Raw genomic sequence first — 20,126 nt, forward strand, 5'->3', positions numbered from 1 at the left:
GTCAAGTAAGCAAGTCTTGTTGGAGTGGACATCACAGTGCAAACATGTTACGGTCAAACTTCCCACTTCACTATATCACGTTGTATTTGCGAGGGGTATATTTTAATACACCCCATCGCTGTATGTGTGTTTCTCTTAGGGTTTACATTTAATTTCATTTTATTTTGTCCAATATTCTAATATTCCAGATTTGCATGTTGTGTTAAAAATAAATATTATTTCTATCTAACGTTTTAGCCTGATTTGATGGTTTTCTTGTAAAAAGTTATGCCGCCTCAAAGCTTTCTGGGAAATATCCAAACAACGCTGGTGTTTGGACAGGAGAAGGGAGGGGGTGGTGGATGGGGAGAAGGGTAACCTCGCGTCACCAGGCTCTTCTCGTGAGAAAGGGATTTTGTCACTCGGCCTGTTTCCGGCCTAGAGCCCTAGACAGGAAACAAGCAGCGGAAACAATAAGAAAATAAAACGGCAAACAACAAAACAAAAGATGGATGTACCAAACAAGTTATTGTAGAAACATCGCGGATTCACAATATCGCATAGCCTATTTTAAGCCAATACAGAAGCTTTGCATCAGACAATTACTCGAGGAAAGAGTGTGTCTACCAACTGGCTTTGGGAAAAGCTTAGTATTCCAAACCTGGCCGACGGTGTGCCAACTGCTTGGGAAGAACTTTTCAAACAAATAGCCAGTTGATGGAATAGTTATAGTTGTCTGTCCGCTGTTATCGATAATGGAGGATCAAGTACAACAGTTCAAATCCAAAGTCATCTCTGCTGCCTGTGCTGGGAAAGACATGGACATTGATCATAAGATTTCACATGGCGAGTACTCCATTGTCTTTGGCTCTCCGGAAACCTTCCTCGGCAGTGACTACTGGAGAAATGTGCTAATGCTACTATACAACTTGTGTTGTTCTTTTTATCAGGCTCTAGCTAACGTAACCTCGCCGCGTCGAGCTAATGGCAACAAAGACGTTTTTTGGCGCACTTGTTTCGGGTATTGTTTCCTGTTTCCTTGGTTTACACCCCCATGGCCAAAAGCGGAGTAAAGCGTGCCCAGACTAGGAGAAGGGAGAAACAGGAGCAGCAGATCCATTCACAGCGCAAGCTGGCTTTAACTGAAACTACACATGCGCGAGCAGGAAATGCACAGAGCTCTGCCATTGGCTCAGAAATTTGCCCGCCCCACAAAAGCTCATCCTATCCAAATGCGGAGTGGGCGTATTCGAAAGCCTGAAAATTCCCTGTCCTTTTTTGAAAAACTGACATGATGAACGTCTGAGTGATCCCTCTCATGTGTTGGGGTTGCATATCTCTTTAAATTCAAGTACAGAGCCCTCCACATTAACAATGAGGCTCATCAACGCTTTTCCGCGCTGGCCATTATGCTAGGTTTCGACTTAGCCTTGTTTAACTCCTTTTTTGCTCTGTCAGTACTGTATGTTTTTGCACTTAACAGACCTTTTAACTTTTTTTATGTTTTACAGATGTGTAGTTGTATTGCCCTGTGGATGTGTGTTTGTCATTGTGGTTGTTTTGTCTGTTACGAGCACACACCAAGACAAATTCTAATCAATGTTTCATTGATATGGCAATAAACAATTGAGTCTTGAGTTAGAATACCGTAGATATTGTCCCATCACTACAGATTATGCATTAAATGTTGACATGTTAATGGTAAATTTTTGATAAGCCCCTTCAACAGAAGAAGAATAATAGAGGCTATTGTAAACACTTCAATTGATACATTTCTTTGGTTGGAATATATAATATTCTGTCTGCAAATTTCCACTCAAGGGAAGTGACATAACACACATAAACACATGCTTCATCATATCACATTACTATTGATCAAATAACTTAACTTATCACTTAACAAAGTAAACAGTTCACATGGAGTCTTACCTGCAATATACAGTGATGCATTGCGGCTGGTGGCCTTGCCTGCGCTGTTCCTCGCCACACAGGCATAGACGCCCTCATTTGACTGGCCACGCCTACCACCAGACACGCTCAGGAAGAACAGGCTGCCCTCCGGTAAAACTATGGGGTGCGATTGCCAGTCTGTCTCCAGCGGCTGGTCATTGCGCAGCCACTGGATGGTGGGCTTGGGGCTGCCGTCTGCCCGGCAGGACAGCGTGGCGGGGCTGCCCACCTTCACCACCACGTCGGAGGGGTGGTGGACGATGCGAGGTACCGTCTCCTCCGCATGCACTCTGGACCCTGAAGAGGACATAGAGATATTACAGAGACACTCTGGACCCTGAAGAGGACTAGGGCTGTCACTTTTTATTCAAAATTCGAATTTAACTTTGAATGTGGGGGAGGAGGGCATGTTCGAATGTATAATTGACCTGTTCGATTATTATTTTTATTTTTTTTACCAAAATTAACCAACTGCTGCTTGCTGGTAATGTTAATCCATGTCAGAAAAAGTCTCCAGATTTGTCGCGCTAGTCTCTTCTGAGAAATATTGTCTCCAGGGTCTGAAAAGTTATCTCGAGTTGGATGCAGCCAAGTTTGTGAGGCAGTGTTGTGACTGTGAGCGTCCAAGCTAACACGTCGGGCCGATGCCCGGTGGCCTGGCCTGCAAAAAAAAAAAAAAAAAAATTTAACCAAAAAACTTTGAATATATTCGAACATTTTGCGGGCAATTAAAGTTCGTTCGAATTTTATTTTGGGAAAAAGTGACAGCCCCTAAAGAGGACATTATACGAGGGATCAGCCGAGTAGCATTTTGGTAAACAAACCGCGTCACTGGGTGGCAATGGCAATGGAAGCCTATGGAGCGTGAGCTTTGGGAGGCGTGAGTGTCTGACTCTAGCCAGCTGACTCTGTTGACATTTTAAAAACGGCGACAGTTCACACAACTTTAACACGGCATGCATATATTATACATCAAACTCTTGAGCTACTTCTGCTCTCACTCAGAATGTCAAAATATAAGCGATGTGATATTAACGTTTGTTTGGCACAACTCATACGAATAACTGCCACGGGGTTACGCATTTCTGGGTGGCAAGTGACGTCACGCTGATTCGTCCTATAGAGATCACTCTGGACCCTGAAGAGGACATAGACATATTATAGAGATCACTCTGGACCCTGAAGAGGACATAGAGATATTATAGAGATCACCCTGGACCCTGAAGAGGACATAGATATATTATAGAGATCACTCTGGACCCTGAAGAGGACGTAGAGGTATTACAGTATAGAGATCACTCTGGACCCTGAAGAGGACATAGAGGTATTACAGTATAGAGATCACTCTGGACCCTGAAGAGGACATAGAGATATTACAGTATAGAGATCACTCTGGACCCTGAAGAGGACATAGAGGTATTACAGTATAGAGATCACTCTGGACCCTGAAGAGGACATAGAGGTATTACAGTATAGAGATCACTCTGGACCCTGAAGAGGACATAGAGATATTACAGTATAGAGATCACTCTGGACCCTGAAGAGGACATAGAGGTATTACAGTATAGAGATCACTCTGGACCCTGAAGAGGACATAGAGATATTACAGTATAGAGATCACTCTGGACCCTGAAGAGGACATAGAGGTATTACAGTATAGAGATCACTCTGGACCCTGAAGAGGACATAGAGGTATTACAGTAGAGAGATCACTCTGGACCCTGAAGAGGATATAGAGGTATTACAGTAGAGAGATCACTCTGGACCCTGAAGAGGACATAGAGATATTACAGTATAGAGATCACTCTGGACCCTGAAGAGGACATAGAGATATTACAGTATAGAGATCACTCTGGACCCTGAAGAGGACATAGAGGTATTACAGTATAGAGATCACTCTGGACCCTGAAGAGGACATAGAGATATTACAGTATAGAGATCACTCTGGACCCTGAAGAGGACATAGATGTATTACAGTATAGAGATCACTCTGGACCCTGAAGAGGACATAGATGTATTACAGTATAGAGATCACTCTGGAGAGTCTGGACCGTGAAGAGGACATAGAGATATTGTAGAGATCGGAAAGGGTCCAAGTCTGTGTTGGAGCAGAAGCGGTGATATTACTATATGGTGCTTGCTTAGGGTGTGGTTCAGCGTAATCATACTTAGAAATGTAGAGAAAGCATTTGAATTTTAGTTAAAAGTCCCCATTAAATGAAGTCATACCTTTGCATGCTTCCTGGAAAACAGAGTAGCTTTAATGGTGAACTCTGCACTAGTACTAGGCATAACTATAATCTCCAATCAATAAAACCATCAGGTTTTTTGAACAATCCCGCACCTCTACACCCCTCCCATCAAATAAAACTGTATTTCTCTCCCTGACTCATATTCCAATGGTTTACTTGAGACTGTTGAATGATCCCTCACTGCATTGTGTGCTGCCCCGACATCCTGTTTCAACAGGAAATGCATCAAATCAAGGAAGCAAATCATGGCATATTTCTCGCCCCTCTTATTCTCTTGTAAAGTAAATATGTCATTTCATGGCATATTTATATATCCCATCATATTTCACCTTTAGGTTTCTTCCAAATGTTAGAGACAATCTTAAAACTCCCTTCTGTCGCTCTCCTTAGGCCACATTCCACAACAACCTTGCACTTTGTGCTCACATTGTTGGGTTACACAGGGATATATTGTAAGAACACTAAAGCCATGCTTTTTACATTCCTGACCATTGTTTGCTTGTAATTTTTGTGATATAAGAATTTAAGCTTATTGTACTGCCACACCCGAACAGCAGCCCCTACATGTACCACCAGGTTACAACACAGCACCTGTGAACAGCAGCCCCTACATGTACCAGCAGGTTACAACACACCACCTGTGAACAGCAGCCCCTACATGTACCAGCGGGTTACAACACACCACCTGTGAACAGCAGCCCCTACATGTACCAGCAGGTTACAACACACCACCTGTGAACAGCAGCCCCTACATGTACCAGCAGGTTACAACACATCCCCTGTGAACAGCAGCCCCTACATGTACCAGCAGGTTACAACACATCCCCTGTGAACAGCAGCCCCTACATGTACCAGCAGGTTACAACACACCACCTGTGAACAACAGCAGCCCCTACATGTACCAGCAGGTTACAACACAGCATCTGTGAACAGCAGCCCCTACATGTACCAGCAGGTTACAACACACCACCTGTGAACAGCAGCCCCTACATGTACCAGCAGGTTACAACACAGCACAACACATCCCCTGTGAACAGCAGCCCCTACATGTACCAGCAGGTTACAACACACCACCTGTGAACAGCAGCCCCTACATGTACCAGCAGGTTACAACACACCACCTGTGAACAGCAGCCCCTACATGTACCAGCGGGTTACAACACACCACCTGTGAACAGCAGCCCCTACATGTACCAGCAGGTTACAACACACCACCTGTGAACAGCAGCCCCTACATGTACCAGCAGGTTACAACACAGCACCTGTGAACAGCAGCCCCTACATGTACCAGCGGGTTACAACACACCACCTGTGAACAGCAGCCCCTACATGTACCAGCAGGTTACAACACACCACCTGTGAACAGCAGCCCCTACATGTACCAGCAGGTTACAACACATCCCCTGTGAACAGCAGCCCCTACATGTACCAGCAGGTTACAACACACCACCTGTGAACAGCAGCCCCTACATGTACCAGCAGGTTACAACACACCACCTGTGAACAGCAGCCCCTACATGTACCAGCAGGTTACAACACACCACCTGTGAACAGCAGCCCCTACATGTACCAGCAGGTTACAACACACCACCTGTGGGTTCATTTGAGCAGCAACAGAACAGCCACAACAAACAACGTTAAGCCCTGCTACCAACAAACAATGTCTATTTGCAGCCAGCGGCACTGGAATGCCATTGTTTGAATTCCCCATGGTGGATGAGCACACTGAAGGAAACAAGGGGGACTGTGATGGGCTTCCTGCACTGGACAGGAAGACGGGGGGTCACAGGAACGTCACCTCACCCCCAACAAAAGCAGATTGGAAACTCCCCCAACAAACACCACACCCGCCACAGAACAAAAGACACTCTCAAAGACGAACTTCACCACATCACTTTTAGATTTCAGATGTTTTATCTTGTCGTTTTGAGCGTGCCGATTATTCAGGGTTGTGCTTTTTAAGTTAAAGTAAAATGCAATCAACATCATTCATTTGCATTGTGTGAGACCAACCCCCCCCCCCCCCCCCATTTCTCTCCAATTGTACTTGGCCAATAGAGTACCGCAGGGATGTACGCCAACCCAGAAGTCATGCACTTCCTGGTTCCCTCGTTGGGAAGTCAATGGGATTTTTGTATGGGATTTTAAATGCCTGAAATAAGATCTGTAGTTTACAAAAGTTTATAAAACGGCAAACTTTGTGTTCAGCAAGATAATCTTCACAAATGAGGACCACTTTTATGATTTTTGAAGCGTAAATGCAATTTAAAAAAACTAGGGATCTCACCCGCTAGCCGCTACGCGGGCTCGCTCGCCGAGCTGGAGCTGCAGCACGCCAAGCTGGCCCTGCAGCTCGCTGCTTGGCTGCTGTGTGGCCAATGAGACCACCATCACTGATGATGTTGGCACAGTGGGATTTATGACATCACTGATGATGTCACAGTGGGATTTCATCAGTGGGATTTATGACATCACTGATGATGTTACAGTGGGATTTATGACATCACTGATGATGTCACAGTGGGATTTTGACAATGTCATACTGGGGTTTATGACATCACAGATGATGTCACAGTGGGATTTAAAATCCCCATAGTAAAATCCAAGGACAAGACAAGGGAAACGGAAGTGCTAACATCCGGGTCTTAAAGGGACAGCTCATCCTAAAATCCAAAATACATATTTTTCCTCTCACCTTTAGTGCTATTTATCCATCTAGATCAGGGGTGGGCAACTGGCGGCCTGCGGGCCGCATGAGCGCCCACTGTGTGGCCCGCGCTGGAATTGCAACAACAACAAAAAATTACAGTGCACCTGAACGCAACATGCAAGATACCTGATGAATAAGTGTCCAAATGTTCATGTCATTCTGGCCAATACTCCACTTCTGTTATAACATTTCAGTCTGGAATATGGAATATCTTTCAATAATCTTTATGACTAAAAGGCTAAAAGTAATCTCATGTGCAAGAAATTACTGTTCTACATTGAAGTAAAAGTTTTAATAATTAACTTGTTGGTTTTGGATTTATTTAGCTTCAAGAGTGCGTTTTTGTTCGTGTGACCCTCAACACAGGCTTTGAGAATTCCGGGCCACTTACTGATCCTCATGCTTAAATTAACCCACTCATATTCTGGTTTATTTCAAGAAAAACATTTTGGCTAGTGGAAATTCTAATTGGCTGGTAACTTCAAAATCTAGCAGCCATATTGGCAGGTGGTCAAAAAAGTTAATTTCAAGCCCTGCAGGGAGAGCAGGTGGTGACATAGGCCATGTGTCCATCTAGCTTCTTTTTCTAAGCTCCAGTGTCTTTTTTCAGTTGTTTCCAATGAGGAGAGAGCGTATGCGGGCGCACACGGACGTCTAGAGGAAGTGCGCTGCGCCTAGCGTCTATTTTCAGAACACGAAAATATTTTGACTTTTCAGAAAGACGCTGGTGTCGGGTGGTCCTTTTCTGGCAACTAATCATATGGAGAAACTATCACAACAGATGCCCCAAATTCTTTGCGCCGGCACCGTTCGGCCCCCAGCCCTCAGCAAAATCTGGCCCTCTGATCAGTTTTTATGTAGGAAGGAGGAGTGCCATCCAGTTCCATTGTATTGGAGAGAAGGCAGAAATCTCTATGGCTGATATCTCCAAAACCCAGAATATTAACACAAAACAATCTAAATGGATAAAGCACTACAGGTGAGAGGAAAAATATGTATTTTGGATTTTAGGGTGAGCTGTCCCTTTAAGCAGGTTTTAGGACTCATTCTTGCGGTACTCTATTATTCCCCCCTGCTGTCCCGTTCGTTGCTCCAACCCAACCCCTCTGTCCATCTGAGGAGAGTTGTAGTCTAGCACAGGGGTGGGCAACTGGCGGCCCCGACCCCTCTGTGTGGCCCCTAGGTCAATTTGCAAAAACAAAACAAAAACAAAAAAAACAGGGCGGACGTTTTAGGTTAGGTTAAGTTAGACCACCCAAATCTGTGTTTTTATTTTACTGTACATCTCAGAACAGGCGCTAATGGTGTTAGCATTGTCCATCCACATACTGTTTAATGTTAGCATTTGAGCTAAACCTATTGTAACAAACTTTATCCAGAATGCACATTGGACATTACTAATCTGATTAATATAACATATTTGGGTGATGTACCCCATCAAATGAATGTAGCGAGCTGTTTTAAAGCTAGAGCAAAGTTTATGGTGTCATCTGAATGGAAGAAATTACTAAATTTGAATATGAAGAATATAACCGTGGCGTTGGTATAATAAACTTGGATTACCAGTTCTTTTCATCAAAGTAGCTATATTTGGGAGTGATGGTGTTACAGTAGGCTACTGGTGGAAGTGCACGGTCACAATCTGACCCTCTGGTAGCGAGGACATTTTTTGTGGCCCTCTCTATAAGTTGCCCATCCCTGGTCTAGCACATGCTTCCTCCGATAAATGTGCAGTCGCCAGCCGCTTCTTTTACCCTGACAGCGAGGAGTTTCACGGGCAGGACACATACCCTTAATCCGCCTTCCCACCCACAGACAAAATACCCTCAAATTACAGCAAACAATGGTCACTTTAACCTCATTGTCATTGTGTCGTTTCACATTAAAGTAAAAGGAGACTGCAGCCAACGCATTGGTGTGGCACTGTCCAAATATTCATGGAGCTCAGTGTATTCCTGATTTATTCAAGAGGAAATGTAAATTAACATGCTATCCTTATCCTAAAAGTAAATCTAGAAAGACTGGCAGCCAAACAACAACGACGACCCTTAGTGCATTGAACATTAGGGACAACCTGCTCTTCCAAAGTACACTGACCGAGTGAAAGATATTTGATTTCTTATTACGTTCCGCTGTTGAATTCACTTGAATCAATCAATCAATGTAGACACAAGAGAGGGAGAAACATTGAAGGAGAGCTTTGAATTTTGGGGACAATTTAGACCTGACTTGCCTATAATGCCATTCCAAGCATACTCCAGCAGAAATGGACTGAGCAACCTTCAGGATGAAAAAAGTTGAATTCACTACAGTTCTGCCATGGATGAGACTGTCTCTCCTAATGCTCACTAAGAAATGAATGACACTGGAAACAGCAAAGCTTTTAGGAAGTACTGCAGTTGCTGTGCTCATTTGAGGATACGCTTGGCCTGAGGAAGACTGTGGACAAAACTGGGACAATTAAAAGACCTATCAATGAAAACTGTTTGGCTGTCACTGTCACCTTACAGTCACCCTTTTTTTAAAGGGTGATGTTGACCCCATTACTCTGATCATCACTGCTTAAGTCATCCACATCTGCCAATTAAACAATGCTGTTGTCTCTCAGAATCATCATCAAACCTTACAATCTCTGATCTGATATTAGCACAACTAATATCAGACTTTTCATAGGTAAGAACACTTTTCTGTACTCTGCTGCCATTGAATGGAAAAAAGTTCCGGCATCACTGAAGCTTATTGAGGCACAGAGCAGTTTTAAAACGGCAATTAAAATATGGTTGGCATCCACTCTCTTAGAATAGGTAGGTACTGTATCAGCACTGTATCAGGGCGAGATTGTATATTGTATTTTATAACTATGTACTTTATGTTAATTGCTATATGTAGGTTTGTATTTATGTATTGTGAGTCGTAAGTATTGTATTTGCACCTGACAATCCTGTCAGCACATCCCCCTTCCTTTTCCCCCAGAGGACCACAATGGAAATAAGCCTGTGGCTTTGTTGTGTTTTTATCCTCTGCAGTTTTTGTGTGTGTTCTCATAATCTCTGTCTTCTGTGAAGCAGTATTATGTGTACTTTAAAAAAATTGTCAAATAAAACTTACTTACTTATCTCAGTGAAAGCAGCAACAAAGTGGAGTTAAGACCCAAAGTAGATGAGAATTAACTGTTTCTGTTTTCACAAACCGAGGCCCATTTCACCCAAATCAAGCATATGGGACAAGAACGTCAAGTATCCTCATTGCAAATGGTACAGCATGCCAAAGCCTTTGAGTTTGAACAGCAGTGGAGATGGAGCAGTGGTGCAGAAAGTAGGGCTGCTGTAGTAACCAGGAATAGTTTTCTGTCAGTATTCTGTCGTGCAGTGTTGGGCTGTGTGAATCCATCACCTAATGGGCCAAGCTGAAGCTACTGTGTCTAAGCTATCCTATAGGCCTATCAAATTAGATTTTAATGGGGGAGCATTATAATATTCCTGTGGGGACTGTGATACTCAACTGTGAGTTTAGAGGGTACTGTAGCCTGCTTTAGTCTGTTTTTGAAATCTTCTGTTAATAAAATAATATTCCTATAGCCATAGAGCCTGGCATGTTGCCTAGGCTACTGTAGGCTACTTCCCTAGTGAGTTAGGTCGACTAGTTTGTGGTAGCCTAGGTTTTCTCTCCTATGGTGTGATTCCTATTATAACATAGCTAATTATGCTGTGGTAACTGTATATCCTGCTAAAACTGATTAAATTAGTAGTTAAAATGCTATAACACTTACCTGCCAAGCTAAGGACTCCAAAAACGGGTAAGAATATTGTAATGAAAACGCTTCTGGTCATCGTGGATATGTTCCAGACCAGCTGATAATTGGTTATTGCAGCGTGGGTATTACGTTTTTACGCATTTTAGCTGAATGGCCAAGTTAGAGGGCGACTTCTTTCTCGTTTTAGTTTTATGCTACAACAAAAAAGACCACGAGTTCAAGGTTCCAACCTTTCTTGAAAAGATAATTCCGGTGTAAATGTAAAGTAACGAAAACGTGCGTCTACATTCTGACAGGCAGCATCAACTCAATTCGTATTCTCTCTGTGTGACTGACCGAAGTCAAGCTAACCGTAATGAAATCTAACTTCTGGCCGTCTCGATTTTCAAAATAAAAGCACGATTGACAAACTACACAATAACGGAACAGACAGAATACAATCATTTTAATCATTGTTTTACAGCTTCAGTTTCATTCGTCACGTGTGTATTGTAACCTAATGATTAAACTGGAGGATTGATCCGATGTTGTCATCCAAGGCTTGAGCAAGTATTCTTTTGTTTTAAAATGGTTTTAACTGAAGGCAAAACAGCAAAGCTTCCAGTATTTAGCTAGCTGTGTCTGGCTTGACGCAGATTCGGAGTAAAGACAGCAGAGTTAGTTTTACGTTTATATCAGTCTTTCAACTAGTCAGTTTTTGTCCAATAAATCTAATAAAATATTAGATTACAATAAATCTACAATAAATCTAATAAAAAAAAAATATATATATATATATATATATATATATATATATATATATATATATATATATATATATATATATACGGTATATATATATATATATATATATATATATATATATATGAATGGTAGAATGGGAGATAGTTGTCATAGGTATTGTTATTCCACATGATGGCGACACCGCCAAACAGTAGGCTAGTAGGATTAATTTGTTTTAAACTTAAAGCTGCACTATGCAAGGTTTTTCATTTTTCTGTTACAAACACACACACACACACACACGCACGCACGCACGCACGCACGCACGCACGCACACACACACACACACACACACACACACACACACACACACACACACACACACACACACACACACACAATATCACCCTAAATTAAAGAGGAATGTGGAAGTAACCCTAAATTAAAGAGGAATGCCGCCCTATTTTTAATTGCAAAGTCTTTTTTATGTGCTCCAGAACCAGTTGCCAGGCCCACTGGGTCAGGTCACATGAGCAGTAGACTCAGCCCTCAGTCTTAATCCGTTTCACTCCTGTAAGACTGAGAATATTACTATTTAAATCTTTGCATAACGTTAGGTGGCGCTGTTGGAAGCCTTGCATCGGAGAACCAATCATGAGCGTTGTGGGCGGGCCTGCTTTCTGGGGGCAGTGACGCTCATGCAGAACCGTGTCTCGCAAAACATCGCCGCGTTTGCGGAGAAACATATTAATCACTTAGAAACAAACATAACCTGTTAATAGGACGTGTTTCATCCGGCCCCGGCGGCTAGAGGTCTTTCAATTTTGCCAAAATGACCAAAAACCAAAACCCAACATCAAATCACAAATTCACTCCGGTCCCACAAGAAGTTCGGGTCATTCTCTGGGTGTTGTCAAAAGGCATTCTCAATGCAATATAACACTTAATCAGAAAATAGATCCTGGAATGCTGTGAACATCACAGATTGATTAGATCTAAGAGAGTGAGACCATGGCATTTTCCTTGAAAGCTAAGTATCAATATTCAATCATTTTTAGAAAATCCTGCAAGAAAAGGCTGTAAAAAGAAAAACATCCATCACTGTTCCCATCTTCTTTTTTCCAGGTTGTTTTTTCTGTGACAGTTTGTGGCAGCAGCTCTGTCAACACTGGGAGACAGGAAGTTGAGAGCCTCATGCTTCAAAACAATAGAAGGAAATGATATATCTTCCTCTCATCTAATGAGTCTACTCTACAAAGTATTTTCAAACTGTTAGTAAGCATGCCACAGCTCAGTTTACATTGTTAAGGTATATGCTATGGTCTGTGTCCTATGTATATTTTTAGGCTACATGAGCTGAAAGATACTTAGCTTAAGACTGGTTTCTTGAGATGGCTTACCAAAATGTATGGATTATGGGATAAAACATCTACGTATCACTTCATAAAAAATAAAAATAAACACTTGACATTTATAGAAAATAAAAACCAGATGACAAGTTGATCATGCATGTCTCCCACTCTATTTTCTATATATCAGCTGATGGCACAAAGCAGTAAAGGGCTTGAGCTTCAGTTGAAGTCTGAGGAGAGAGTAAACCCCCAAGCTGCTAATAGGTTTTTTTAACCCAGTTATCCCAGATCCTTGGCCTGAAACACAGTGAACTACCACTAGTTCATTCTGTCCAATAGCACGCATAAATAAAGTATTGTTGAGTGAACTGTCAATTGTGGAGCCCAGAAAGAGCTAGGGCTAAGTGATGGATGCTTATATTGATCCAACAACTGGGGCTAGATGGCCCCGGCATCGGCCAGCTTTCAGTCAGCAACAAAAGCTTTAGAGAGGATGAGGGATGAGTCCCTGGCTATAAACACAGCCCATGGGAATGGTGTGTGGGCCGAGATGGGCCCAGGGAACGAGCCTCTTTCACGGCCGCGGACCAGAGGTCAGGAGACGTGTTGGAAGGATGCAAAGAGGGAGTGGTGGAGGCAGAAAGGGAAAGAATGTGTCAGCTATAGTGAGGAATGCGATAAAAAGTGACTTCAGAGTCAATTCTAAACCTAATTCAAGTGTGTTTTGAAAAGGAATTGTGTGGCCTAGTTAAACAATCGCTGTCAGCATGAATGACTGCTTTCTGATAGTTGAGGAGAGGAGACGGTACAAAGATAGTAAAATTGTCCCTTTTTTAATAGCCACATGAAATTATCTTTTTCTTTTACAAATTGTCATTGCATTCTGTCAGCATATTATGTCATTTTTTGTATTCCATCCTATTTGGTGAATCATTATTTTGGAGGAAAAAAGAAAGTAGGCTATATTATATTCAGAAGTGCACAATTACCTCCATCTACTTCATCTCACAATAACATTTTGTAAGTTAGTAAGTCAGTGCTGTGGTCTGTTAACCTTGCAAGCCAGCTGGCCATCTGGCAGCATCAGGTTAGTGGTCTGTTAACTGATCAAAAACTTTTGTTTGATTCGTGGAACATTATTATGATTCTCATTATAGCTTCGGGGATACAGCTTCCCAATGTCGCCAAAAGGACATTTAACATTCTAAAAGTATGACATACATAATTTTTCACACTAACATTATTCACAAGTTTTTCAATACAGGATGGATAAAAAAAAACTTTTTTCAAATAATTAATTTAATTTATGACCAAATTCTTCATTTTTATGCATGTGCAATTCATTTAGTTCCGACAAGAATTTCCTCCACAGGCAAAATAAATTAAATTAACCCAAGATTTTGTTCAGCTGCACTCGACTTGGTGATTGCTCCTGACTATGGCAGTACAATGGGCTGCTCCAGAAGTTAATAGCAGAACATTTCACTCACTTTACGCCTAACTGCACTGGCACCCTGTGAAATACATCAACCCATCTGCCACAGGTCAGGTGTGAGGGAAGCGCTTACCTTTTCTGCGGTGTGGCCTGTTCTTATGAGGCGTGTGCTGGTGTCCCAAACCGTGACGGGCGTGCTCCTTGACCCGGATCTTTGACCTCTTGTCCCCCCATGGCTGTGATGGACAGATGTCCTGGCACTCGCAGAGCAGAGAGTACTCTGCCCAGGTGTAGAAGAACCAGGAGGCCCAGAGCAGCCACGCATCCACCCGCATCTTCCCCAGAGTCCTGCCTTCACTTCCTGGACACCCCGGACACCTACTGTAGCTCTACACCATCCATACCCTCGGTGAAACTCTGAGCCCCCCCTAGTGCGCATGCAGCTCCACGACTCTCTCTCTTGCCTGACGACTGTTCCATGCACAATTCGTTATGTGAGGATTGTTATAAAGAATGTTTTTTTCTCCTTTATATTCTTTTAACAGGGTGTTGTGCTCCGCTTCACCCCCTCTTTAATTTGGCTCCTTCGGTCTTCCCAGTCTCCCTCCTCTTTGGGTATTTGGGAAACGTTGGGAGGGGGGGGACAATGATCAAAAAACAAGTTGCAGACCCCATGCTGGGCGAAGGGAACCGAGGGGGTACTGTCTTGTCCAACAACATCTGTGCCATTCGTTCTGCATAGGATTTTAGGCAGCCGGGCGGGGGGGGGGGGGGGGGGGGGTCAGAAAACAAGGCTCAGTTTGGGGGAGGAGGGAAGAGAGAACAGGCTGGGATGAGGGGGTGGTAACACACACAGAGAGGCCTGTTTTTACCCCCCCAAGTCAGATCGGCAGAGCTCAGGTAGTCATTCCTCATTATGTGATTTGAGTGCTGCTAGCATGGGTTCCCTCACCTCCAAGTCAATGGGTTTTTGGTTAGATGCCTGAAATAAGGTATGATTTTGAAGCGTTTTCTGGCAATTGTGATTTCTTTTGATCGTATTTACGCTGCCTTCAAAAATCATAAAAGTGGTGTTCATTTGTGAAGATGATCTTGCTGAAGACAAAGGTCTAAGTATCATACACTTTTGTTAACCACAGACCCATACACTACTTCAGGCATCTAACCAAAAACCAAGTGAAAAATCCCATTGACTTCAAGACGAGGGAACCCAGCACGATGCGATCTTCTGGGTTGGCCTACAAAAATAGGTCATCCGTGTAGCACTCTATACCTTGAAGTGAGTGTTTTCAAACAAGCCTTACAACCTATACCATAATCCCATAAAGGGTCAATGCCAAGAAAGGCTGAGTCTGCGCTGCGGAACATTCACCGCCGGTACACAGAGAATAATTAATAGGGCCAAATTAAATCGGAGTGAAAATTGGGCGAAGAAAAAAAAAACTCTTCAACTGAGCTCACATGTAAATGATCAGACCAGAAGAATGCTTTCTTTTGACGAGCGACGGCTACAAAAAGGGGGAAAGGGTACAAAAGCTTCTTTTTTTTCACTCACCGTCTTCCTTTAATGTGACAACCCAACCCCTCCACACACACCCCTCCTCCTCCGCTGCCCAACCCCCCACTAGCAAACTAACCAAGCAAATTTGTAGCTGTCTGTCTGCACAGTATGACTCTCATACATCATCTGGGCTCGCCCAGAAGAAGCAAACAAAAGTACTTGTCAAAAGGTTCTGGTTTAATCTCCAGACACAGTCGGTTCTTGTGACTTGAGTGGGCTCACAGAATGTGGTAGGATAACAGATCTGTGTAAATAAAAATAAATTGGACTTTACTCCATACATCCAATTGTTTTATCAATTCTGTTATACCCTTTAGTTAGTTAATTAGTGCTAAAAAAAGAAATGGTGCCCAAGACAAGTGCAGATGAAATCAGAGACAACAGGTCTTCTACAATGCTATCGTCCTATAATAAGATTAGAGCATCATTCAACTCAATTCTTCCCTTGTGAGTATGAGGGGTGACAGCGACAAACTGGGAGAAAATTGAGATGACCATCATAATTGAAAATAAAAACTATGAGACAAAAACTCCATTATATTGAATATCAGAGTGAAACATTTCCATATGATTTGATCAAAAATATCTTTATTCATTACCACCAAAAAGTGTTGTTTTCAAGATAACCAAAGAGTGGAGAAACAAAATATTTGGCAAAACATATATATATATATATATATTTTTTTTTTCATAATTTAGCTTGAGATCAAATGACTATTGTCACTTCTCTTCCTTTGCAAAACATAGTAAAAGGTTGATCTGTCCAACAGCTGACCTCTATCAAAGACAGGCCAAGGCAAACCACAGCCTATACGCATGCTCTTTGCACTGCTGTGGCCAATGGCCACCCATGTTCCACACTTGTGAACATCGCCTTTGATCAGTTTAGCGGTTGCCTTCCTAAGCCTGGCTGATATTTGATCACTTCTTCAAAACTGTCAAAATGGAACCCCCATAGGGCCATGACTCGGCCCACAACAGGGTGTCGTGTCCAAGCAGCAAAGGGCCATTGGCGAGCACCCTGACCTCTAAACCGGGCCTTCAACTTCCCCCCAAGACGTGCAGCTTTAGGGTCATTCCTTCCTGAGAGAGAGGTAAAAGGCCGAGGCAGTACCAGGATCTGGGATTTAGGATTTTGCCCCCCTAGTGCGTGTGGCACTGACAGCACCCTCTAGTGTGTGTGGCACTGACAGCATCCCTCTGGTTTCTCACAAAGGCGCGTAATGGAGCACGACCAGGCAGCGCTGAGAAAATTCACTCTTCTTGGCCCCAAAAATACATTGTTTGTTGCTGCGGCAACAGGGCCCCAGCTCATTTACACCTTCTCCCAGCATAAACTCTCACAGCTATATGGTGAGATAGCCAAGGAACTCTGGTGTCTCCACATTTGCCAGAAATCCACTTTTTGGGTTGTAAAACCATATATAATTCAAGCCCGTAAGACCATGGTTCTCAAACTTTTTCACGTCATGGACCCCTAAAGTGATACAAATTAGATGACGGAGCCCCATTTGATAGGATTTTGTCCCAGGGTCCCCCATCTGATAAGATTTTTCTTTTAGACATTTTATTACAGAAAGTGTATGAAACCCATGACCAAAATAGTCATACATTATTGTGTGACTTATGGATGGATTTATAGTGAAAATAAATGGGGACCCCCTGGGGATCCCTGGACCCCACTTTGAGAACCACTGCTGTAATGTTAGGATTTAGGTTTCTTTTTTTTCTTTAACACACACAGCTCTTATCAAAACATATTTTGCCACATTTTTAAACTACCAGTACAGCTGATTTATTTACTATTCGCTGCCTGAACCACAGTCTTATTTGGTTGAGATTGTGGAGCTATAATCTTTAATGGATTGTCTGGTTCTCTGTGTTGTAAGAATGGGAGGGGCTGCTGGGGGGATCCATATCACAAACAGAGAGAGGCGCGTGAGGATGTGAATGGCAGAGCAGGAGTTCTGCTTGACTGGTTCTCAATACAGGATCTACTAGAGAGGAGCGCAGCCCATCCCCTCTGCAGCTTCAGAACCAAGCAGCCTGAGCTGCCTGCTCACACCTCTCTGCCCTCGCCCTGCTCTCTCTTTCTCTATCTCGCCCGCCCCCAGCTCTTTATATGTCCAGCTGGCTGCTCCACAAAGACTTCGCCTCCAAGTTCCAAATGATCCTCAAACCCCCACAGGCTTTGTTCTGCTCATTTTCCCACTCCTCAGAGAGGGAGTTTACTAGCAAAAATTAAAATGAGGAAGGGGTAAAGTGGATGGGGAGAGGGCGTGAGGAATATGCTCAGATCCTCCAGACCTCAACTTCTGGGATTGCTTAGGCCTTGAATTTACAGACTTCAAGACAGCAAGGCATTGACAACACTTGAATATTGCTAAACATAAACGTCTTTTGCATGGGGATCTTGAAATATAAATAACTGTTGCAGAACACTGTCATTCAAAAGACTGAAATAGGGGGCACTTTGTTGATAAGTCAATGTTACAGAACAATGAAAGCTACTGTTCAGTTTCAGATGTGAGGCCAAATGAACCCGATCCGAAGTTTCATTACACTTGACACTCGTTTTCCCAGTGCCACTTTCTGCGGGCGCTAAGATCATGTTTTGCGGTAATCATGCGGTCAATTACAGGCAACAAGTCCCTGTGGGTTGAAAGGTCTCAGATCCTCTATCCCACCCTGCTGAAACCCCCCAGTCCCACAGTTTGTGTGAAATCATGCGGTGGATTGTTGTGCAGAAAAGGGCCGCTGTATGGAGATGTGGGCCGGAACTAATAGGATTGGTTTTGATTCATTAGATTCTCTTTCATCATCCTGGTTGGAATTCCACTCCACGTCTCCTCGGGCTTCACACTTTTTAAATGGAGGCAGGAGGGGGGCAAGTGTTTATAATTGAGCCTCTAGACTGCAAAACCTCATTAATCTCCAAGGAATCATCTGCTTACTTACACCCCCATGGAATCAGCATCATGTCAGTGCATGCAGTGGTCGTCAAAGAATGGATGACTTCTACAGCAGAGCATCTGATTTGTATCAATAGTGTAGAACACAGTGGTGCAATGGGTACTTTATCCAGCAGTTATTTTCACTCAGCAGTCCACAACTATTGATTACATTATGTAACATCTGTTCCGTTTGATCACGTCTAGTAAGGCTGCAGATATACTTGCTTTTGTACTTGTGTTCGTGTGCGTACGGTATCCTGCGTCGATTTGGCGCATTGGTCGTGCACGTCCAAATTTACGCGTACGCTCCAACTGGACACAGAATATGTGAGGCAGCCCGACCCGTATGCACACGCGAATGCATAGTTAAAAGCAAGTACCGGTATATCTCCGGCCTAAGCCAGTGGTTCTCAAACATTTTCACATCAAGGACTGATAAACGGACACAAATTAGACCACGGACCACTCTCCTTTCCATCAGTGCCCTACTGTTGAGGCATTTAAAGAATATCATGAAAACCATGAATTTTATTAAGAAAAAACATTAGATTGATAATTTATTAAAAAAAAATATTATATAAAATCCCCCATCTCTTCTAAAAAATAAGGGAGGCTCATCCTCCCTTGCATACATTAATAACCTCCACTGGTGCAAAGGCAGTTTGTAGGGTTGTCGACAGCGTAAACACCCAACAGGCTGACAAGATGAAGTCAGGGACAATTCACCAGAGGAATGGTAATAACCACACTGACGTTAGTGGTAGCACACAGCGGGTAGCCATATAGCTGTGGTGGTAGCATTTATTGCTATACTTAGAAGACATTACATAGCCCCATGGTGGGAATGCTGCAAGTCCCCAAGCTAAAGGGAGCAACATGGGAGCAAAATTAGAGGGCTTAGCCTTTTACTCATTTTCCATATGAAATTAAGATTATTTTCTGACCTGGAATTAGTGTATGATCCAGTAACACGCAGTTTGGTTCTCTGATAACTGCCGGAAAAGAAACTAGCGAAAACAGTTATTCTTTCTGCAAAACAAGTTATAAGGGCATTCACAACATGCTGCACAATACTTTCATCTCTTAACTTCTATCAACATCAATATTTCATTATAGGCTAAACAAGATGGATATATTTTTCAAAATAAAATTAAAACTTAGAATACCACTGTGGCCCTTTTGACTGATGTTGCTCATGCTCGTGTGTCAATTATCAGACAACCAAAGCTCTCTTAGACCTCTCAGGTTACAAACCATCTGATCATGAGTGACATAAAAACAGGAACTATCATATACTTGTGCTATTCAAAGACTGTGGAGGAGCCACAAAATTGTGCAATTTAACTGTTTCAAACAGCTGCAAAAGGGACAGCAACACAAGGTGTATCTTTCTGGAGTTTACGGAAATATATATTTAAGAGTGGCAGAGTTTAGTTAGTCATTTTGTGTGAATTAA

General features: G+C 42.9%; 1 protein-coding gene across 1 annotated transcript in view; it reads right to left on the minus strand.

Annotated features, from left to right (window-relative positions):
* robo4 (roundabout, axon guidance receptor, homolog 4) overlaps positions 1–14,490 on the minus strand; it is a gene marked incomplete at its 5' end in the record, with an annotated part of 65,428 nt that extends 50,938 nt beyond the window's left edge. Inside the window, 2 exons of the mRNA XM_083659630.1 lie at positions 1,909–2,226; positions 14,289–14,490. Of these exons, the coding sequence (XP_083515756.1) occupies positions 1,909–2,226; positions 14,289–14,490 (520 nt within the window). The remainder of the gene's footprint in view (positions 1–1,908; positions 2,227–14,288) is intronic.
* Between the last annotated feature and the right edge of the window lie 5,636 nt (positions 14,491–20,126).

The sequence above is a fragment of the Poromitra crassiceps genome (assembly GCF_964638095.1).
Source record: "Poromitra crassiceps genome assembly, chromosome: 1".
In the NCBI taxonomy this organism is placed as follows: domain Eukaryota; kingdom Metazoa; phylum Chordata; class Actinopteri; order Beryciformes; family Melamphaidae; genus Poromitra; species Poromitra crassiceps.